Here is a 22954-nt window from a genome sequence, read left to right as displayed (position 1 = left end):
AATAACTAATTACTAACTTAGGACAGTTCTCCTGACATAGGAAAAGGGACAGTGAGGAGGAGGGTGAAATAGCTGCTTTCCCTGGCAATGCCAGGTTAAAACTGCCCTAAACTAAACAAAACTCTGGCTTAAACTGTCATCAGATTTGTTATTTGAGACAGATTGATGGTTCAAGGAGCTCGGCTTCAATGCGCATCCTAAAGCCACTCTCCCTGTGGCAGTGACTGAACACACCTGTGAATGTAACCACTTTTGAGTAGGAACTCAAAAAATCTCCAGCCTAGGTGACCGCCGACTTTAAACCATTTATTGCACACTAGAAGCCCCCAGACTGCTCTGAAGTTTTCCTACACCAGAAGGTAAGAGGGGCGATAACTCGGCGAAGAGTCATCTCCGGATTTCCCAACGGTGTCTGGATACTGTTCCCTTTGTGAGCTCGACGCCCCAAAGCGGCGACCTCTGCGGTCCTTGAGCAAACAGCACGGGGGAAGGGAAAGCTGATGCCGCCATCCTCCCCCGCGGGTCCCGCCAGGGCACGGCGGACGCGGCAGCGCCAGCCCGGCCCCGCTCGGCTCCGTTCGGTCCTGCTCGGCCCCGCTCGGTCCCGCTTCGGCCCTGCTCGGCCCCGTTCGGTCCCGCTTCGGCCCTGCTCGGGCCCCGTTCGGTCCCGCTTCGATCCTGCTCAGTTCCTCTCCGACCCCTCGGCCTCGCTCGGTCCCGTTCGGCCCCGCTCGGTCTCGTTCGGTCCCGCTCGGGCCCGCGGCTCCCCGGGCTCCGCCGCCTCAACAGCGCCACCCAGTGCTCCGCTCTGTCCCTCGCGGACATTGTGGCACTCTCGAGGCGCAGAAACCCTCCCTGCAGAGAAACCCTCCTTGCAGGCAGAGCAGAGCCGCCAGGAGTCAGGGAAAGAGGAGAAACCCTCCTTGCAGGCAGAGCAGAGCCACAGGGAGCCAGGGAAAGCGGCCGGCAAGCGGCAATGGGGTGTGCTGCGAGCTACTGGTGCCCCTGCCTAACCGGGAACCATCGACAGAATTAACACTTCTTATGTATAACGAAGCAAAACCTACAAAACACCCCAAAAACCAAACTAATCCAAAAGACCAAAACAAAGCCCACACCACAGTTTTCTAGTTTTTAAACGGCCTAGCATGTTTCCCAGCTTGTTTTAACACAAGTGGCATGGGTATGAATATCAGTGAAAGCTTTCTTGGGTATTTACTACAAGAAATCTTCCCGAGAGTGAACGGGTAAAGCAGGATTCAAAACTGCGAAGTTCATCCATTCATAGACGCAATTCCCTTATTAATAAAAACCAGCAGCAGCAAAAACTGTCCCAGCCGAATAGTGGCTGTGGGAGGGACGAATCCCACACCCCAAGCCCGAAGATGCAGGGAATGGGGAAGGTGGGGTGTTCCCCCAACTGCGGGGCATGAGAGGAAACCAGTTGGTGGCAACATATGTGTATTGTATTTCTCTGAAAAAATTTTCAACTTGACTAATTAAATTCCTGTCGCTGAACTGGTCCCTAGGCTGAGATCACGGCAATTGGGAGGGTTGGGTTTTTTTTTTTTCCTCCTTACAGGAGTTCCCTCCTTCTTCCCATCCTCCGCCTATTAAAACAAGTCAAGTCTCCCTTGTTAAAAGACCCCATAACGTGGAAGAGGCAGAAAAGCAGCAGCAGCAGCAGGAAAGAAAAAGACGTCTGGAAAATATTACCCGTTTGCTGCTGCTGCTGCTGAGAAACCTCATTGAAACAGTTACTCGGGCAGCAAGGTATCACCAAAGAGACTTTATCTGATGCTGATCTCTCAAACTTTCAGACGCTGCCTTGCAACTTCTCCAGGCTCCTGGCTAGCCGGGTTTGAAATAAGATCTTCAGCTTCGACCACGAGAAATTAACTCCTAATTTATTATTCCTAACTTTTTTTAATTATTATTATAATTATTATTATTATTACTATTATTTGGGAAAAAATCCCACAACTTTGAGCTAGAAACTGAAGCAGAGAAAGACAAATACACGATAATTGTGAAAACACGTGGGAGAAAATGAGTAGGACTGAATAGCCTTACACGATTTTTTTTTATTATTTTCATTTTTAATTATTATTTTTTATTTCTGAGCGTCTCAATAAGTCCCTGAAAAGTGCGATTTGTTCTTTTACCTCAAACTTGGAAACTATTCAGCGGGAGCAACGGTACGTGAGACCACACAGTTGGCTGGAGCCCCTCTATGACCAAAGGACAGAAGAACAAACAAGGTAGGTGATTTATGATTATGCTTCTGTCAGCTGCAGAGCAGAAGACCCCCTCCTCCCATCCCCACGATTCAAGGGAGGAAAGCTGGAACAGATCCCCAAAATACGAGTGGGGCTGGGGGAGGATCTTACCGGCTCCTACGCTACACCTATTTCAGCAATGAATAGGAGCGTCGTGAGGATGAATGAGGTTTTCAGCTTCAACCCCTCCTCCGTGTAATCCGTTTAAGACATTGCTGAGCTTCAAGATCTGAGGGAAAAAAACCGGACTCAAAAAAACAAACAAAAAAAAAAAGCGCCAACCGCCACATAAACCCTCTGAAATTAGAATAAAACCGAGCGCAGGCTGCTGGCAGCGGGGAAGGCGAGAGCTGCTCAGAGCGCAGCCCGGGCTCTCTCCGGCCGCCGCCGCCTCAGCATCCAGGGCGGGCGGGGCGGCGGCGGGAGCGCAGGCAGCGCTGGCACTGAGGGGAGCAGCGAGCGGCGGCCGGCCCGGCCCGGACAGCGCTGCCGAGCCGCCCGGGCGCCGCGCAGCGCGGCCAGGGCAGGGCAGGGCAGGGCGGCTTCCCGGGGGAGGGCCGGGGCCGGGGCTGTGGGGCGGGGGCTGCCCGAGCCCCGCACACCGCGCCGGGCCCGCCCCGGCCGAGGGAGGGAGGGAGGGAGGGCCGGCCCGGCCCGCGGCAGCAGCAGCAGCAGCAGCGGGGGGCGATGGCAGCGCCGGCGCTCCGGGCCCGGCGCTCCCGCGGGCGGGCCCGTGACGTGGCCGCGCGGGGATCCCCGGCCCGCCCGCTGACGCCGCCGCTCCGCCCCGTTGGCCGCGGCTCCGGGCCGGGGTTCCCCCGCTCCGTCTGCGGCCCGCGGCCAGAGCGGGGCCCGCCGCCCCACAGCCCTGCCCGGCTCCTGGGGCGGCGGGACGCGTCTCTCGGACACGGCCGAGGGCCGGCTCCGCACAGCCTCGCCACACTCCTTAGGACGCTGGCAGAAGGGGGCATTGGCCCTTGGGAGGGAGTTTACCCCACTGCCCGGCCCCGAGAGGATCCCAGTGTAGTACAGCACTCCTGCAATGTCTCAGTCTAGAGAAGACGGAGAGGGGATCTCAGAGTGTGTATAAATATCTCAAAGGCGGCTGCCGAGAGGATGTGCCAGACTTGTCAGTGGTGCCCAGGGACAGGACGAGGAGCAATGGCCTTAAGCTAAAACACAAAAGTTTCACCTCAACAGGAGGAAGAGCTTCTTCAGGATGAGGATGGCAGAGCACCAAACAGGCTGTCAGGGAAGCCGTGGAGTCTCCGGCTCTGGAGACATTCCAAGCCCAGCTGGCCACGTTCTTGTGTCACCTGCTCTGGGTGACCACACCTGGGCAGGGGGACTGGACTCCCCCATGGTCACAGGTCCCTCTAACCCCAAGGGTTCTGCAGTCACCCCACAGCCCTTAGGGCACAGCTGCTTCTCCATGTTTCACTCGGCTTCGTAATCTTCTGCCTTTGGGATCATTTTTCTATTGACACTCATGCACTTTTTTGAAAGCACGCATTGTGTGTAACATGGGTGCCTTGAGGGTTCTTCTGAGGACTAGATAAGGATAAGAAATCTTTCTTACCCTGCACCCAAGCATAGAAAAACCTGGGTCAAGTCTTTCTCGGTAAGAAGAGCAGTTCTATTGAATTCAGTGGCGTTTTCCAGGCAAGTTTGCTAGGAAGAAACTCAAGTCTTCATATTTGTGGCATGAAAGCATATTTGCTTCATTTTTTTGCTATTCAAGATTAGTGTATAGAGCAGCAAAGTATTCCTCCATTTAATGTAGTGGGACTTAGTAGAACAAGGTATGACCTGTGCTTTATGAACAAATTACAAGATAATAAGCTGTGTACTCTAGATAATTATTTATTTGCTGGATTAAGGCATGAAATAGGTTTTTGCCAAAAGCACTGAAAACATTTGTAAACTAGATTTTCATTTCACCACAATCCAAAATATTTGAGGACAAATATGATTTACTTCTTGTTTTGTTTCTTGGAGCATTTGTCTGGGGAGTTTTTTGGTTGTTTTGTTTGGGTTTTGGTTTGGGTTTTTTTGGTTAATTTAACAACTACTTAAATTACTGTGTACATGTACTGTGTACATCAGGGTCCAGTCCAACCTGCAGCCATTGAATTCATTCCACATTGGTTACTCAAACCTGTAAGAGATTAAATTTGGGCAGTTTAGTAGGAAACATACTCTGAACAAATAAGAGATTCTTGATTTGCTGATCAAAGCCTCTACACACAGATAGTAATCCTGTTCTTTACTTTCTGTTTAACCTCAGAATTAACTTTAGTCTTATGTAAACCCTTTCCAGAAGATCAATAGCGTAACAAAATCTGGAAGTTATAAATAACCAAAAGTTCCAGATATGGTAATTGTGCTGTAATAAACGTGTAGAGATGGAGCATAGCTTTTCACTTTCCTCTCTGCAGTCTGTAGAATAGAAGAGTGAGTCTGGACAGCTATCTTATGCTTGTGATTAATATGTACCTAGAATCATTTGTGCTCCAATGACAAATGATTTAATTTGCCACCAAAATAAGGCTAATAATGAATCTAAGTGTTGTCTGAGGAACTGTAAGCCTCAAACACCATGTGCTCCTAGAGAGTGTGTGTACAGGCCCAGGTACAGTGTGTGCAGGCACTCACACGTGCACTCACACACCTTGAAAAGCTGCTGTGTGGCAGCCAGCACTACTATTCTCATGAGTAAGGAGTATTAAGGCTTACAAAGATTACATTCTTCCTTTGGTTGTGTGCAGAACAGCCCTTGGTCTGTATACACTTAAAGCTGTGTGTGCTGGCTTTTGTGGTGCCCACCTCACTATCTCAGCATCCTGCTGAGTTAGAGTTGCATGTTTGTTACAAATCCCCACAGACTGTACCTTCAGGTGAATATAGCCAAGGAAAATAGCAAGGGTTGTTGGCTTTTGTCAGAGTTTTTTGACTAAAAACGGTTATATGGAACTGCAGAACAGGTGGATTTCATACAGCACTAAAGTCAGTAACCTAAGCCTTATGAAGGGTTTTATAGACCTCCAAAAGTATCTTGCATGACCATGATTCCCATTTTACAGGTGAGGAAGCTGTGACAGAGAGAAGCAAATTCACTTATCTAAGGTCACCCAACAGGTGTATGGCAACACTAGGAAGCAAATTCAAATTGCCTAGGCCCTGATCCACTCTTAGATTCCCTAATGCAAGAAATGCAGTGGTTAAGCCTTGACATATCCAACGACCTTCTCAAGGGAGTTTGTAATAAATTTGTCAAAAATATACTTGCATTTTTATCTTGAGTGTCAGAAATAGCAACTTTTCAGAGAAAGGTTTTTTTAATGTCTTTACTACAGAACTGCATAAAATTATCCACTGCTTTCCCTCTTCAGCAAAATACCTGAGTGCACTCTTATCTTTAATGACACACTTCAATTCTTTGCCGAATTCAAAGCTTCAGCACTAAGGTTCAATAGATGTTCAAGAGTTCAGCTTCCATACAGGCATATAAAGATGAGATGTTTTCAAAGGTTTTCTGTGCTCAGCAATTCTGGTTTCCACAAAGGTTCCTGACAAATCTGATCTGCATATCTCATATGTGAGGTTGATTTGTATTAACAATTTATTTTCAATGAGGAGGTGTTATAGTAGCTGCTGCTACAAATGTCCCCCTTTCAATGAAATTGCTTGAGTTTCTATTGCAAAGCAATAACTGGACACCCAGACTGGATTCCTTTTGAATGAAACTTATTGCAAGGTGTACCTCTGGAGGATGCTTTTCAGGTTTTTAGTCCTTTGGGTGCAACTATACTTAGTTCAGAGTGCAGCATGAGAATGTATGGAGGGTGGAGTTAGGCCCTCAGCACCAGGTGCTCCTCCTTGCAAATCTGTTCATGTGGTATTGCACTATTTGCTGGTGTGACCACAGCCCTCGATGTCTAGAGAGAGACACAGCTCTTTGTCACCTTTAAAAGTGAAGGGGACTGTGGTGGGTTGACCCTGGATGGCTGCATGGTGCCCTCCCAGCTGCTCTATCACCCCTCCTCAGCAGAATGTAGATGCAGAAGAGGGCAGAACACCTGGTATGTTGAGATAAAGACAACTTAATAAAGCAAAGGCTGTGCATGAAGCAAAGAAAAACAAAACATTTATCCTCTACTTCTCATCAGTAGGTGATGTTCAGCCACTTCCCAGGAAGTAGGGCTTCAGTATTGAAAAACAAGTCATAACAAATGCTTCCCCCCTCCTCCTTTTAGCTTTTGTATCTGAGCACATGTCACATAGTATGGGATATCCTTCTGGTCAGTTTGGGTCAGCTGTCCTGGTTATGTTCCCTTCCAGACCTTGCCCACCCATAGCATATTAGTGTGGGAGAAAATGTTGGAGAGACATTCTGGATGCTGTGGGAGCACTGCTCAGCAGTAGCCAAAACCCTGCTGTGTTATCAACACCTTCCCAGCTACCAACACAAAGTAGAGCACTTGGAGGGCTGTGGGAAAAACAATTCCATGTCAGCCAGGCCTCATACAGGAACAAATTGAGCACATTTGTGATCAAACCTTTATTACTGCCTCCTGGATAGATAGTAGCTTTTGCAGCTTGTTGTTAGGCTTTTTCTGTGTCATCAGATGTTTGGAATTAACAAGTGCTAATTCTTTCAAACAATCTTCCAAATCATTACATGTTAGGTACCAACTTTCTGTGCCTGCCTCTCTCGCTTTTTAATCTTCTGAGGAAAAGCTACCCAGAATTACTATGTGGCAATGTTTAAGCATTGCACATGAGAAGGAATTTCTGAAAGTGATGATGGAGTGGGATGCATCCCATATGTACAAGCAAACCTGACTTCAGTTTGACCTCCATCAGTTTGATCCCTGTCACTGATTCCATGCCCTGTTATCAATAGATGCCAGGCACCACCTGATTGCTTCCTTTGTCCTCATAGCAGCAGCACAACAGAGGGTGCAGAATTGAACAGGCTGCAGACAATACTGATATCTTCTGGCACCAGAGTACCTTGGTTTTCTGGATATCTATTTGCCCCTGTTCAGTATTGGTAACAAAATAAGCCTTTTCTTTCTCTTTGCCTCCTGACTATCTTATCAAGATGCATAAAAGCTGATTAATAGCCATGTGGATGAACTTTGCCACAGGAGTTTGGAGGAGGGAAAATTGGTATTTTACCATGGACGTCACCAGTGTTCTTTGCTGTCTAAAGATGCAGTTCAAAACAGGACATAAGAACCTGCTGAATTTCAGTCAGGTGTCTAGATCTTATAAAAGTTAGATCCATGTACATAACTATAGTAAATGCTAGCTTAAATATTTTTCAGAATAGAGAAAACAGAAGCATATTTTGCTATGTTCTTCTAATTTGAGATCTAAGGCATTATTCAGTCTGAGAAAGGAGTGTGATCTCTAGTGCTACAGTCAATACCCCAATCATGAGATCTAATGTACAGGGATCAGTCATTTGTTAACCTGATGTTTTTCATGAAAGCGTTGTTAGAATACAACTTTTAGTTATGCTAGTTGTTAATAATGATGTAAATATAGTAAATTCACCTTTGTCACAAAGGAGAAATACTCTTTTTGTGTATATATTTGGCTTTATCAGGATGTCAAGAGACACAATATCCAACAGTTCACTGAGTGGACTCTGATGTCAAGTACATGGAAGGGTCCATTTCTTGGTCATGCTTTCCAAAGAAAGGCACTCCTTGCCTGCTACTGTACAGCACTGCAAGGCACAATTATACACTGCTCTGTGAATCAAAATGTGTGACTGAATCAGCAACAGCCTACACAGCATTAGCATTTAGCATATGGCTTTGACATTTCAGCTTTACTAGATGGGCTGATGAGCAGTGCTCAGCTCCATCCCTGAAAGGAAGAGCTGCAATGTCATGACATCAAATTGCTCAGTAGCAGATTTGAAGGCTCTGCATAAACTCACCTTGTGCATGCAAACCTTGGGTCTGCTTGCTGGAGGGTGTGTAAAATTCACACTGGGATCAGCACCACGGGGTTAGGTGAAGGTGCCTGTGAGGGATTTAGATGCCCAAATATAATTATTATATTTCACTGTGTCAGGCCAGGCTAGATGTTTGTAACAGCACTGTCTCATCTGAAAGTCTGATTCAGTGCTGCCTAGCCTCAGTATTTGACTCAGCAGCTCATTTTTGGTCCCAAACTTGTACAAGCATCATTTTCTTTTAACTTCTTGGCTTAATTACTAGAGATGGGTGGAGCAATTTTGGCTTCTTTGCTATTGTCTGGGCATGCTAAAGTTGATAAAGATCATTTCTGCTGGGCAAGCTATCAATACCTCGTGTTAAATCTTGAGAATATTGAGCAACTTTTCCAGTTTCCCTGAGATTCAGTCAATTAAAAGACTATACATAAAACATTCAATTGCACATACAAAGGGGAAAGTCTCTTTGATGAAAGTCAGGAATTTAGATCAAAACACTGTTTATTTTCCTAAGGTTCACAGTGAAAGGAAAGAAGAAAAATTGTTTTATTAACACCAAAAATTAATTTCTTGATCTTAAAAGACTGAATTATTGCAATGGATAGGATCTGTGCTGTAATGACAAAATCAGAAAATCTGGTGGTTTTTTTCTTTTTGTGCAGAAGCACTTCATAGGCAGAGCAAAACAATAGCAAATTAATGTAAAATATGCCTGCTACAGTATATAGTCATTCAAATGTAGCCACTCCAGATCTTCATGTAAATCCTTTTTATTTCAGCCACATAATTCTCAATGTAAGCAGACTTTAGGGCCCCAAATGGGAAAGCAGAGTACAAGTGCACTATTAATGAGACATTTACCTTGATGTTTGTAACATTTTGCATGCTTGAGGATTAGTAAACACATGGACTATTTTACTTTGAGGTAATCTAGAGAGGATTCATTACTTAATCTGTTTTCTAAAGCAAGTCTATTTTGGTCACTAAGTTTCAATTCACCTATAGTGGTGGTAAGCATAAGCTGTCTTTTATTAGGCATCTTTATGACCTCTGCTGTGAAAGATTTTCAGACAGACCAAAACAGGGAGGGTCTCTTTTGCTGGTGGATGATTACAGCACCTGTCAGAGCCCAGCCTTAAGTATTCAAGGAAGTCCTAGAGATAGGGTCCAATTTCTTTAACAGTGCCTCCAAATATTTAAGAGGCTTCCTCCTGTCTTGAAATTTAAGACCCTAAATAGCCAGTGGAAAAAGACAAAGTCTTTGTAACCTCAAACTTCATGCTTGCCTGGTTTATTTTTATGTTGTAAGTGATTCTGTGTTGACTTGTTTGCTCCAAGCCTGTAACTTTTTAGACATGTATATAGTTGATGACAGCTATGCTGCTGTGTCTTAGTAGTAATTTTTCAAGGAAGAGTTAAAAACATATATGATGTAAGGAATTCCTGTTCCAAATTCAGCTTTGGCCAACAGATGGTGAAAAAAACATGAGCAGCAGATGAGTGAGATGATAACAGCAGGGAAAATATGAATAATAGCAAGAAAACACAAATATTAAATCCATTACTCTGAGAAGAACTAATTCAGCAAAATATTCAAGCATGAGCTTTATTGACTTGCAACGTACTTGCTGGGTTAGCCTTAAACAGACATAGTCTGTTTTATGTCCTTCACATAAAATGTATCTATTGACAGAAAAAGTGGTCATTAACTTCTTACAATTCTGAGAAAGCTGTTGCATAAAATGGGTAATGTGATTGTCAGAAAAGGTATTTAGGTACCAATAGATTTCACCTGCCTGCCTGCCCATGCTGTTTATTTGTTTTGAGAATGCCAGAGCACCCTCCATGCCAGCCAGTTGCTCCATAGCCCAGAGTTTAGGTTAGAAGATTTTACAGCCAGGTAACCTAAATATGTAGAAGTGGTAAGAATCAGCTGATGTCCTAGCAAATTTCTGAGTCCAGGGTGGAGTGTTGGCTGTGTTAAATTTATGCATATTTTTGCCACAGACATAATCTCAGTTAAGCTTTAGCCCCTATACACACAGGCTCACGTGTGTGTGTCTCTATGTACACAACTATATGAATAATACATTTTTGCAGTGGTATTGAGAAGACCTTTTAAAGCAGATGTCTGATTATATAAATATAAATTATAAATATAGTCAGACATCTGTTTGAAAAATTATAAATACATTCAGGCATCTGTTTTAAGAATGTCTTTCCAATATTTTTGCAAACATAACTAAGCGACAATTTGGGGCGGGATGCAGTCGTGACATGGGCGGGGGATGAGGAGGGGCTGCCCAGACTTTCAGCTGTTCTGCTCTCCTGTGGCCCTATGAAGCGAGCAGTGGCCCAAAAGCCCCTTCTCCAACCTTCTCAGAATAATATGACAGTGTCTTACCAACCAGCCCAGGCTGCCAAAATAAGATCCTGACACAGACAGTACCTTCTGTGAGGGCACTGCAAATAGCAGGAAACATCTCTGCTACACTAAATCTGTTGGGTTGTACTTTACATGGGTGTTCAATTGAGTGAGGGGATGCAGTGAGTCTGTGAGCCAGAAGATAAGAGTGTACCTGTTGATGCTGAGATCAGCCACATGCACACCTTATGATGTCTTATATCAGCAAGTGGTGGCTCTGCTAATGGTTTCCCTACTTCTTTGCAGATGTATTGTGAGAGGTTTATATGTATCCTGAGAATACTTGGAACCACACTCTTCGGGGTGTCCCTCCTGCTGGGAATCACCGCTGCTTACATTGTGGGCTACCAGTTCATCCAAACAGACAATTACTACTTCTCCTTTGGACTCTATGGTGCTATCCTGGCATCACATCTCATCATCCAAAGCCTGTTTGCCTACCTAGAGCACAGGAAAATGAAACGGTCGCTAGAGACTCCAATCAAACTGAACAAAACAGTTGCCCTTTGTATTGCTGCCTATCAAGAAGATCCTGACTACTTAAGAAAATGTTTACTTTCTGTAAAAAGATTGACCTACCCTGGAATTAAAGTTGTAATGGTCATTGATGGGAACTCAGAAGATGACGTTTACATGATGGACATTTTCACTGAAATCATGGGTAGGGACAGTTGTGCCACTTATATCTGGAGTAATAACTTCCATGACAAAGGTCCAGGTGAGACAGAGGAGTCTCACAGAGAGAGCATGCAACACGTATCTCAGCTGGTCCTGTCCAACAAAAGTGTTTGCATCATGCAGAAATGGGGTGGAAAAAGAGAAGTAATGTACACAGCATTCAAAGCACTGGGGAGAAGTGTGGATTATGTACAGGTAGGTATTAGAGCACCAGGTCAGTGCCAATTCAAACACACTTTGAAAGAAAGCAGCTTTTGTATATTTTGTGCAGCATGTTAGAGGCCATCCTAGTCCCTGATGAACACAGTGCTCCTTTCAGTCTGTTTGGAAACAGCTTGACCGTTAAAAGGGTATTTTGCTACCTTTTAAAATGGACAATCTATCCGTGACTATTTTAAATCTGTGCACCAGCTACTGGAGAAATCTGAAATCTTTCCCCTGCCTTCAGTACTGCCCCCTCATCCAAATGGTTTTGCTTCAGACAAAGCCAGTGACCTCCTGAAAGCCCCATCTCTGCTCTTGTAGGTGAAGGTCTTGGGTAAGGCTTTATTTTGTGAGTTTGTGAGCAGCCCCATATATGAGCAGACAGACAGGTATTTGGTCTCACTGGGGAATATCTTGGAGAAGTGGTGAAGTCTGTAAAAAAGATGGGGATATATTTCAAAAGCTTTGAAGGCCATGTGGAATATTCAATAAAACAGTCAATGTGTAGATTTGAAAGAAAATTTCTTCAGCTAAAGCCTGAAGGAGCTTTTGCTTCATCGCTTACAGCTGCATTACCTCACTCACTGCAACTTGGCCTTTAAGGCCCTTATGACACACTACTCACTTAAAAATGAATTAGGCTGGGTCCTCTCTCCCTGTTTCCAAAGCAGCAGAGGCACATTTCTTTCCAGCTGCCTTGGATCCCCTGAAAGATTGTCTATGTTTTTGCCTTACTTACATGGAAGCAGTCCCCACTCCTGCAAACAGCCCCGCTGACTGTGGGAAGGGAAAGGGGTCATGTGTGGAGGAAGGTGGGTGGGATCAGAAAATCTGGCTGGACATAGAGGACCCTTCTTTAGAAATCTAGGCCAAGAAGGCTGATTTGACTAATCCCAGTGAATAGGAGATTATTTTCCTAATGAACCACCCTTAGTTCTTCCCAGCTTCTCCCACACTCAGAGCATCCAGCAGTCTCCTGCAGTGGAGCAGCAGTTCCCCGCGCGCTGCTCTCTGCTGGCTCAGGGCAGCTCCAGGGCTGAGCCACATGTGTTTCTGGGGCCTGTGCCCAGCCCTGTGTGGGTGTGTGCACACTCTGCACTGCACAGCATCCACGTGCAGTGTCCCAGGGACCTGGAGAGGCTGCCAGTAGCTGGGCTGAGAGCAGCAAATTTTCATGCACAGGAGGGGCAGAAACTGAAGAGTGCCAGGAGCTGCTCTGTTATTGGAGCTAGGAGAGTAAGGCCAAGATTTAAAACCCATCCTCTACCACTTCCCAAACTGAAACTGATTTATTCTTGCAAAACAATGGGCTTAAGCTCTCCATTGTCTGAGCTTTGGTTTTGTGCTGTGAGAAACTATGATGGGATAAAAATGCTGATTTTCTTTATTAGCATGGGTTTATAATCACTTTGCACAGACATACCAAATTGCAAAGAAAGAAGGCAGAGAGGAAGCTGATTCATTGCAAGTCTCCTCCCTCAGTTCAGCTCTTGTATTTTTCAGGGAACCTGGAAAAAATGTTTCTATTTCAACAACCATAGCATAAACTCAGAAAATAGAAGAGATATTTCTGTTTAGTTAACAGTGCTGTCCTGGCTCAGAAGTTCTAATGAATTTGTCAGGGACTGTAGTGCTGCTGTGAGCACAGTCTGCAGTAGTGACTAATGCCACAGTCACATCAACAGTCACATCTGTAGTAGAAATGCAACCTCTTGGTGGCCCTGGATACTGTAGAGTCATAAAAAATTGCAGCTAAAATGTGGCTCTGTTTTATGAATGAATAAAGGTTGAGATATTTGAAATGGTCCTTTGGGGTGACCCAGGGTAAATTACTTTAAGCAAGCCAAATATTTCAAGGGCTAAGCAGTCTGCATCAATTATTAAGCACTTTAAAAAGTGGCCAGTCAGCACCATTGCTCACTCCCAAAATTGTAGACCTTACAGTTCTTAGAAGACACCCTGGAATTATGAACAGGCAATCATAAACAGTCAGACCAGTGCAGATAACAAGCTGTTACTCATTAGTGGTGTCTCATTGAGTACTGAAAACTGCTGTGAAGGATTGTCTCCATCCTAGAAGAGTTTATGAGTGTGCAAATAATCAGGTGGAGGAGTTAAACTGGCAGGTATTATCAGTGCAGAGTTGTGAGGTAACCAGGGTGCAATGGATGGCTTGATGGAGGTGTCTGTGAGGACAGTCCAGTGCAGTCTGAACTCAGAGCAGCTTGGATAAATTGTCACTGCCTATAGCAAGTAAAAAACCCTTAAGGTCAGCTGTCCTTTCATGTAACTCTGTGATCCAAGGCAGTGATGTTTGGGTCACTTGGCCCTTATATGGAAAGATGGCAATTGTCTTTTGGGCTGTCCTGGGCACACCCTGGCTAGGCAGTGTCAGTGTTTATTTGGGCTCCTAAGTGTCTGTGTTTCTCTGAGTGTGACCTCTGTTCACCTGCAAAAACCTCATCCAGATGGAAAATGATGGCTTGTTAGATTTGTCCCAGAAACCCAGACATACCCACTGTGCTGGCACCCCATGTACTGGACATCTGATGGTATTTTGCTTAAAATTTCAGTGTTTTCAGGATTCCTCATCTCTATATTAGTGATGTGGCTCATGGGCAGGCCTTTCTGCCCTAGGTAAATACATCTGGTGGGGTGGGAGCTGCTCAAGTGACAGGTGCTGGAGGGAAAGCAGAGAGGCTGGGAGGCAACTGATCCCAGCCCACCACACATGGTCACAAGAAATGGCCTGTCACTGCCTTTTGGGAATTCAGCAAACTATTGATCCCTGTGCAAAACACTCAGCAACAGGTTTGTCCAGGAAGACCCAGGTAAAAGTACAGGCATTGTTTCCCCTCTTCAGGATAATTATTTTGCTCCCTATCATCCAGTGCTGCCACTGATGGCAGCTTTCCACTAAAGCTGGAATCATGCCTTGGCAGGTTACAAAGATGCTGTGGGACGAGGCCATTGAGGAGAGGAGATGGATCAATCAAGTTAAGGAGCTGGAGATGCTTGTGGCTTTTCTCCTGATGGAAATATGAGAGCTTTCATCAGCTCTCTCCTCTTGGCCACCTCTGAGTGAGCATGGAGGGAAGCATGAGGTTGGCAGAGTCCCACCTTGCATCCCAAACTGTGCAGCCCAGCTATCCTGGGTAGCCTCTCCTCTTGAGTCTGGTCCAGAGCAGACACAAAGGTTACCTGTCCCTGGGAGTGAAAGGGCTTAGAATGAATTGAAAGTTTGCATGAAAAGACACCAAAATTAGGATACCCATTACAAAGCCTCAGCAGAATCTCTCTTAATATGCTGTTTATTCAGAGCTACTGACTTTCCTACTGGCCCCATCTGAAGGCACAGGAATGCAATGTGGGGACAAACTGGAGGCAGTATGAGAATTTGTAGGGTGGGATTCAGCTGGTCAGAGGGGGGTGTTCTGGGACAGTCTCTGCTCCATTTCCTGGGTGTCTGTGAAATGAGTTCACACACGATGTGGCCAGTTCTTTCAGCTGCAGCAACTACAACAAGGAGACACCCTCTTGTTTTAAACAGGCTGCAGCCCGAGTCATTCTCCTCAGAGCAAACGAAAGCAATGCCAGCTGTCTCAGACCAGCCAGCCTGTCTGAGCCCTCCTCCTACTCTCCAGGGGAAAGCCAATTTCCTAATGTACACAGTGTTTAGTTGACTAGGAGTGTTTGTGTAGCTGAAATGCCTTGTGTGTCATCTACTTCTGCCTTGGTCTTTTGGAATACTGAACTTCAGGACTCACGCCTTCTGGCCTTACATATTTTTTTATAAGAATGCCAGAGAAAAATAGCAAATAATTTCTCTACATCAAATCCCTGCACTACTAATAACACATCATGCATTTAAAATTAAAAATTAGTTTGTTCTGAAATACAAGATACATATTTTACACAAATTGCTAAAGCCTTCTGTGAGGGAAAAAACTGTTGGGTTTCTTCCCAGACTCCTACTTGACTTTTTTTTTCTTTTTAATAACAAGTGCCTGGGATTTAATTCCTTGCTCCTTCCTTCATACAGCAGTGGAAAACATTTGACCAGGGTGCTCCAATCGTGCAGCTGATGCAGGGAAATTCCATGTCAGAGCACAACAGGAATCTGCTGCATGCCCACGAACAGTCTTACTCTGCAGTGCCCCATATCTTACTCAAAGAAGCCAGTCCAGTGTGCCAGTAAAACAAATGGAGCTGATACAGAGGATTGTTTGTGTGCACAGTCTTAACAAGCTCTCTGTTTTGTGCAGCACTATGCCTTGCTGCCTGGTACAAGTGACCTTTAACAGAAATATCAGTGCAGACTTCAAAGTCAGATTTATTTGCATTCAGGAGAATATGCATTTAGAGTCATTATAGCCACTTGCATGATCTTTATTTTCTTCTGCAGTGAACTCCTTAACCCATTTTTGTTTTACTTGTAGGTCTGTGATTCAGATACAATGCTTGATCCAGCCTCATCAGTGGAGATGGTAAAAGTTTTAGAGGAAGATCCAATGGTTGGAGGAGTTGGAGGTGATGTACAGGTGAGTGTTTTCAGATTAACAGAGATGTTTCAGCAACTATTTGTATTGCAATAGATTTATCTGCCTGAAATAGCATTATATATAATTTATGTGCATATGCTATATGCATATATAATATGTGATGCCATTATAGATGCTCTTATCATACCTTAACCTTTTTGTTCACTGACTGGAAACTCTTCTTGGATGTGAGCACTGTATGGTTTTAACATACATACCTAGCAAACAATAATATTCTGCCCCCTATATATGAAAAGGGGGGCACTGGCATTGTCAGGACTATTGTGGCATCTTTGAGTCTCTGGGTATAGCTGCTTACCCAATGTACCAAAGAAAAACTATAGGGGAGCTGAGAATTGAGAACAAGTCTCCCAAAGCCATATCCAGCAACCTCAAGCACTTCAATTATACTACTGCTGGCAGCCAAGACTGCTAGAAATAAAAGTAATTTTGAAACTGTGCACTGTGCACTCTGTGTGTTGCTGGGTCTCCCATCTCTGTCAGGCAGGGCAATAGAAGACTTCCAAGTCAGATCAGCTCCATGTGTGGTAGGATTTTCAGCATTACTGAGTTTGGCTGATTACTACAGCAAAAGGCTATTGGTTCCTTTTGACACAACTACTTCTGCTGCAATTTATAAAGAGAAAGATATATGAATATTTCAGATGGCCTTCAGATCAGTCCCCTATACTCAGTTGTGCCTTTTATGTAGACATTTGTAGACATTATGTAGACAGATGAGAAAAAGCCATGTAAATGAGCAAGAATGCCCAAGTAGTCAGAAGTATTTCAGGCATGTGGCTCATAATTCCAGAAAGTAGGATTTCCTCAACCTGAATAACTCTGGAGCTCTAGACTGGCCACAAACCAGGCATACACAGCATATGCATGTGAAATTCCAGGCATGTGTGAGTACAAGTGAAGGGAGGCAGTACAGGTTCAGCTGTGACAGTGAAGGTTCATAAGCATCTGCATTGGGAAGGACATGTGTCCTCTGTGAGGAAAGGTGACAGAATGAAGGCTCTGGGCTTTTTTTTTTCCCCCAGTCCATTTTCCAGCATACACCAAATACATTTGAGCCAGGCCTGAGCCTGTCCCCAAGCCCTGCTACTTCTAATATGTTCTGGAATTAAAACTGAAAGAAATTAGGATAATCAGATCAAAAGACTATGTTTTTCTAGTTGCATGGCAATGCTTTATAGTTGTAGAAGGTCAAAGATCCACACACTTCCTTGTCACATACTCTGGCACAAGGTGTGTGTTGAGAACCTGGATGTGAAGCCAGACTTGCATGTCTGCATGGACTCATACATCCACTGAGTGTTCAGACTGGTGTATAGCTGGGTTGGGCAGAAGAGAAAGAATGAGATATTTATGTGGGCCTGAGGAAGACTACTGGAGTATCACCATATGTCTTGGGACAAGGTAACAAGCTAGTACTGCAGAGATAGAACAGGTTGTTCCTCAGAGGGCCCAATGCTGGATATGGGGACATAGTTCAGGGTTAAACCTCTAGGGCCAGTCTTACCATACCAAAAATGTAGGGCAAAGACCATGTGCTCAGCTTTTCTCATGCTCCAGCATAGTTCTGGGAGGGCTGGAAGGAGTCCTGTGAGTCCCAAAGATGTGCATGGGCAGAGAAGCAGCAGGAGGCCATGAATTCACCAGTTCCTTTTGGGAAAGTCTAAATCCAGCAGGTCTTAACTGGGGGCAAAAGGGAAGGAAGAATGACACAGAAAATAAGGAAATTTCTTTGTGGAGAATAGGAAAGGTTGCAAGGAAAAGAAGAACCTCTCAGTAAAACAGACATTTGAAGGTTTTATCTCACCCTTCCTGTCAATACCCTGGCTGAAATGCTTGTGTAGCTCCTGGGTTTGCCATGAGCTGGACCAGGAGTGAGGTTCCTACCACATTTCATCTAATGGTGCTCTAGTCTCAGCAAATTCCTTATTGATCCAGTATGCACATTTTCTGTTTTAAGAGCTCATTTAAAAGGAAACCTTTTTCTTTTTTATTTTGCAGATTTTGAACAAATATGATTCCTGGATCTCCTTTCTGAGCAGTGTGAGATACTGGATGGCATTTAACATCGAAAGAGCCTGTCAGTCCTACTTTGGCTGCGTACAGTGCATCAGTGGACCTCTGGGAATGTACAGAAACTCTTTACTCCATGAATTTGTGGAAGATTGGTACAATCAGGAGTTTATGGGCTCCCAGTGCAGCTTCGGAGATGACAGGCATCTAACTAACAGAGTGCTAAGTCTGGGCTATGCAACAAAATACACAGCTAGATCCAAGTGCCTCACGGAAACACCGATAGAGTATCTCAGGTGGCTGAATCAGCAGACCCGCTGGAGTAAATCCTACTTTAGAGAGTGGCTTTATAATGCCATGTGGTTCCACAAGCACCATTTGTGGATGACCTACGAAGCTGTAATCACTGGATTCTTTCCTTTCTTCCTTATTGCCACAGTCATCCAGCTCTTCTACAGGGGAAAAATCTGGAACATCCTCCTTTTCCTGTTGACAGTTCAGTTAGTTGGCCTGATAAAGTCTTCCTTTGCCAGCTTCCTTAGGGGCAACATTGTCATGGTTTTCATGTCACTCTACTCAGTGTTGTACATGTCAAGTTTACTGCCAGCAAAGATGTTTGCAATTGCCACGATAAACAAAGCAGGGTGGGGCACGTCAGGAAGGAAAACCATTGTAGTTAATTTTATAGGACTCATTCCAGTCTCCATTTGGTTTACAATCCTCCTAGGTGGCGTAATTTTCACTATTTACAAGGAATCAAAAAAGCCATTTTCTGAGTCAAAACAGACAGTTCTCATCATTGGCACAATACTCTATGCATGTTACTGGGTTTTGCTTTTGACTCTGTACATGGTTCTTATCAACAAATGTGGCAGGCGGAAGAAAGAGCAACAACACTACGACATGGTGCTAGACGTATGATGTTCCCGTGGGGAGTCACCCAGAGCTGTAAAGCAACCCAACAACCTTGTAGTATCTGTGGCATCACACATATGTTGCCAAGGGAAATGGATCACTGCTGCTGGGAATAGGACACTTATATTCCTCTGGGTTCATTTTCATCCTGCCAAAGTAAGGAGAACAAAAAAAAAAAAAAAAAAAAAAAAAAAAAAAAGAAAAAAAGAAAAAAAAATTTTTTGTTTCCAAGGGGGAAGGACACAAACCACACAGTTACGACCTGTTCACAAGAAAAGGGGAGAACTTCTGTGTTTATGCACTTTTTTTATTGTGCATATGCCTGACAGTGTTATGTTCTATATACCTCACTGGTCATGCTTATGTGTGTGGACAGAAAGAAAGGGAGTTTGGAGAATCAAGAAAAGGACTGTACAACCCCTTGCAACCTAATTTATGAACTTATCCTTTTTTATAGTTCTGTTTATAGGAAGGGTCTTTTGTTTTAGGCTGCCAAATGTAATGCCAAAGGTAAATTTTAAGAGGCCATTGGCTGAGCTGTATTTTTATATTATTGTATTATTTGTGTGTGTGTATTTTTAAGCCAACTTTTTTTTAAATCACATATTTTATATTTTACTATCTGCCAAAAAAAGCTGCCTCCCCAACATTTTGTTCTTTAGCCTTTTTAAATATATTTGGGGACAAAAAAAATCATACATTCTCCCCTCAAATTTCTGCTGAAATGATATTGTTCTCAACAGAAAGAATAAAAAGTCTCTCTGCTTTTTGCAACTAATGAATGGTTATTTCTGTGAAAAAGCATTTAAATGTGCTCTTTTAAGACATTTATTAGAAAAGGCCCAAAATTGTCAGGTTTTGCATACAAGCACATTTGTGTATAAAAAAAGGCCAAAGGGGTAGATATGTGCAATTTGGGGTATTTTTTTTATAACATTGTAAAAGGGAAACTTTCTTCTCTGCTGAGAACTTAATATCCCTGGCAATGACAATAAACCATAAGGCAAGGCAGGCCTCCATGCCACTGGAAAAGACATTGCTGTGGAAAGCCTCCCACTGATTTTATATGGGACCTGAGCAGTTATAAACTTCTGACCTGGAAAAATCCTGGGCACATGAAACTGCTATTGAATTCACTGATGGTCCTAGTTGTTCATAATCTGCTAGTACCAAGCAAATAGTTCAGGTTTTTTTTTTCAAAAAACAAAAAAACAACAAAAAAACCAACCTGGAAGGAAAAACTTACCAACACTTTCAAAATGTGTGTGTTGTACTATAAAACTTCTGCAGAGCCCTTCATACAGTTTACAGGAAATAAACACATCACCTTCTCTGACATCCAGTGTAATACAGACCCCAGTACTGAGCCCAATAATTTGTTTTTGACTACAGCATATCTACCAGAAAAGAATCCAATTTTTTAATCAGAAAACATCAAGCCTTAGCAAATGCATCACTTCCTTGGTGCCTAATAATCAGTCTTGGACATTTATTTTGGACCATGGTTTTGGGAAATAATATTCAAGACTAAATTCTTCAGTCCTTCACCAGCCAAAGGAATGTGGCATTGAGCCCTAATGTACTTTATAAAGAGCAACAGAAAGACCAGCTGCCCTTTTTAGATTCTGGTATTAAAAGCACTGTGGTAAAGCAGAAATCGGCCTATGATGCTTAAAGAACTTAGAAGCATTTTCAGCTTCTCTTTTTTATGCAGACATGAGTAGATTCTGCTGTAGAATGAACTGCACACACACTACCTTATTGTCTGATTATCTTGAGGTACATGATTGCTTGAAAGTCATACTAATATTATGCTAATGATTGGAGAGTTGATTCATGTTGATTACAAAATAGAACAGTATTAAAAAAAGCAAGAGAAACAGTAAAAATCAAAAAAACTTGACTATGCCTTTTAACTATTTATGATGTAAGTTAAAGCTTGGGTTAACATTCAAATGTCAAATAAATCTTCTCATTCTATAAAAAGATTGAATTAATTGCCTGTATTTATTCTAGCAATTATTCAATGTATTTCCAATATAGGTTGTATAGTATAATTGTTACTTTCATAAATAAAATATTTTTGATAAGATTATGACTAATTAATGGTATTTCTCACCAGCACTTGTACTTTGAAGCCACAGATCTGCCCAGTTTGAAGGCTGTTGTTCTCACATCTCCAGCCTGGTTTCCAAGTGGGAATTTGCCATGGAGCACCTGTGGAGTGCAGTGCATACCTGAGGTGGCTGGGGCTGGTCCCTGCTCTGAGAGGCAGCACACTCAGAGTCTCTGACAGCAGCTGCTAGATCAACCCAGTCAAAACACTTCCTTCCCCTTTTCCTCAGCTTCCTGATTTACAAAACAGGAATAGCAATCCAACTTCCTTTTGGGAAGCACTTTGAAGTTTATGGCCAAAGTACTTTAGTACTTACAGGAGCTGATGTTTTCCAGCCCTCCTGTCCACTGGAAATTATCACCCTCCATAGCTTGGGAAGCAGAGGAGAACAGGTCCAAGGCCTTCTCCTGCTCCTCATTAGTGCTCTTTGTCAAGCCCCCTTTGCCCTGGCACAGCTGAAGTGCAGCTGTGTGTTTTCTCTCACTGAAGGTTATGGGCAGCAGCCACTGCTGCAGGGACATGGGGCAAAGTGAAATCTCACAGGTCAGTTCCTTAGGAGAGCTTTCTCAGCCCTCAGTCCTTGTTACCCTGTGTCTGTACCCTGTGCCCAGTATTGAGTGCCCCAGCACAGGGACCATTGATAAACTGCAGAAAGTTCAGTCCAAGTTGGTTTGGGCTGGAGTGGAGAGTCTGAGACACCTGGGCTCGTTGGGCTGGACAGGGGATGGCTTAGGCAGAAGGGTCCTAGGGTCACATCCAATACCTATAGGGAGGTTTTCATAGAAAATAGTTCCAGGCTCTTCACAGTGCTGCTTGGTTTGATGACAAGAGACTGCAAGTTGAAACGGGAGAGGTTCAAGGTTCAGGGTTCAGCCTGGATATGAACAGGGACTTCTTCCCCATGAAGACATCTAAGCAGGTTGCCAGGACAGTGCATCCTCCCTCCATTCTGAACAAGTTTCAAGACTAAACTAGGTAAAGTCCTGAGATGCCTGGTCTGACCTTGGAGCTGCCCCTACTTTAAGCAAGGGGTTGGGGTAGGGATATGAACTCTCCTGCCATCCTTTCTGAAGCAGGTGCTGACAGCTCCCACTCACACAGGGGCTCATTCCATCTCTGTTCCAAAGACATCCATCCTGACCCCAGGCACAAATGGCTTAGCAGCAGCTGGTACTGAGCACCCAAACAATCAGAGCCCTTCCTGTGACTGGGTCACTCTCCTCATCATGTTTGTGGCTGTTTAGAAAAAGGTTTCAGCAGAAAAATAGAGTATGAAACAGTTCTTATTGAAAGTGTTCTCAAACAAATTAAGATTTTAAATAACATTTCTTGGTTTTCATTAATAGCAAATATATTTTTGAGATCTCTGTAAAAAGAAGAAAACACATTAAAAGAAATATTCATGGTCTGTTTTGAACATTTTTAAAAACACTGATATTTTTTTAGTCACCTCTGATAGACAGATGGTGCTGAAAAAAGTCCCACAAATTATGAATTCTACATAAAAGTTTAAAAACAACCTTTCAAAAAATGCCATGAATTGGCAATATCTCAAGTTATAAATCATTTCCATAGTAGACTAATTTGGGTTTGAGAGCATCTGTTTGCAGAGACCAGGTGTGATGCAAAACCTACAATAATCAGGGGTGCAGCAAGGAGGAAAGACCCCTCCTCTTCTGTCTGCTAATAAGCTTCATTTTGGCCAAGAATCAGGTTTCTTTCAATGGGAAATGCATGAATATTTAGCAGAACTTTTCTAGGAGGCAGAAAAATTCCTGTCAGACACAT

At 43.8% G+C, this 22954-nt stretch overlaps 1 protein-coding gene across 2 annotated transcripts; it reads left to right on the top strand.

Annotated features, from left to right (window-relative positions):
• Positions 1 to 1632: 1632 nt before the first annotated feature.
• HAS2 (hyaluronan synthase 2) lies at positions 1633 to 21109 on the top strand. 2 transcript variants are annotated; one of them, XM_079299769.1, is made up of 5 exons: positions 1633 to 1773; positions 2188 to 2261; positions 10925 to 11551; positions 16000 to 16101; positions 18124 to 21109. In XM_079299769.1, exons 3-5 carry the CDS (start codon positions 10925 to 10927, stop codon positions 19054 to 19056), a joined length of 1662 nt encoding a protein of 553 aa, XP_079155895.1. In that variant the 5' UTR covers positions 1633 to 1773; positions 2188 to 2261; the 3' UTR covers positions 19057 to 21109. The 2 variants fall into 2 exon arrangements, with proteins under 2 accessions (XP_079155895.1, XP_079155894.1); XM_079299768.1 differs by lacking the exon at positions 1633 to 1773 and having other exon boundaries at positions 2126 to 2261.
• The last annotated feature ends 1845 nt before the right edge of the window (positions 21110 to 22954 follow it).

This window comes from Erithacus rubecula (genome assembly GCF_903797595.1).
Source record: "Erithacus rubecula genome assembly, chromosome: 3".
Lineage (NCBI taxonomy): Eukaryota > Metazoa > Chordata > Aves > Passeriformes > Muscicapidae > Erithacus > Erithacus rubecula.
Note: the sequence above shows the minus strand (reverse complement) of the source record. Positions and strands in the feature narration are given on the sequence as shown.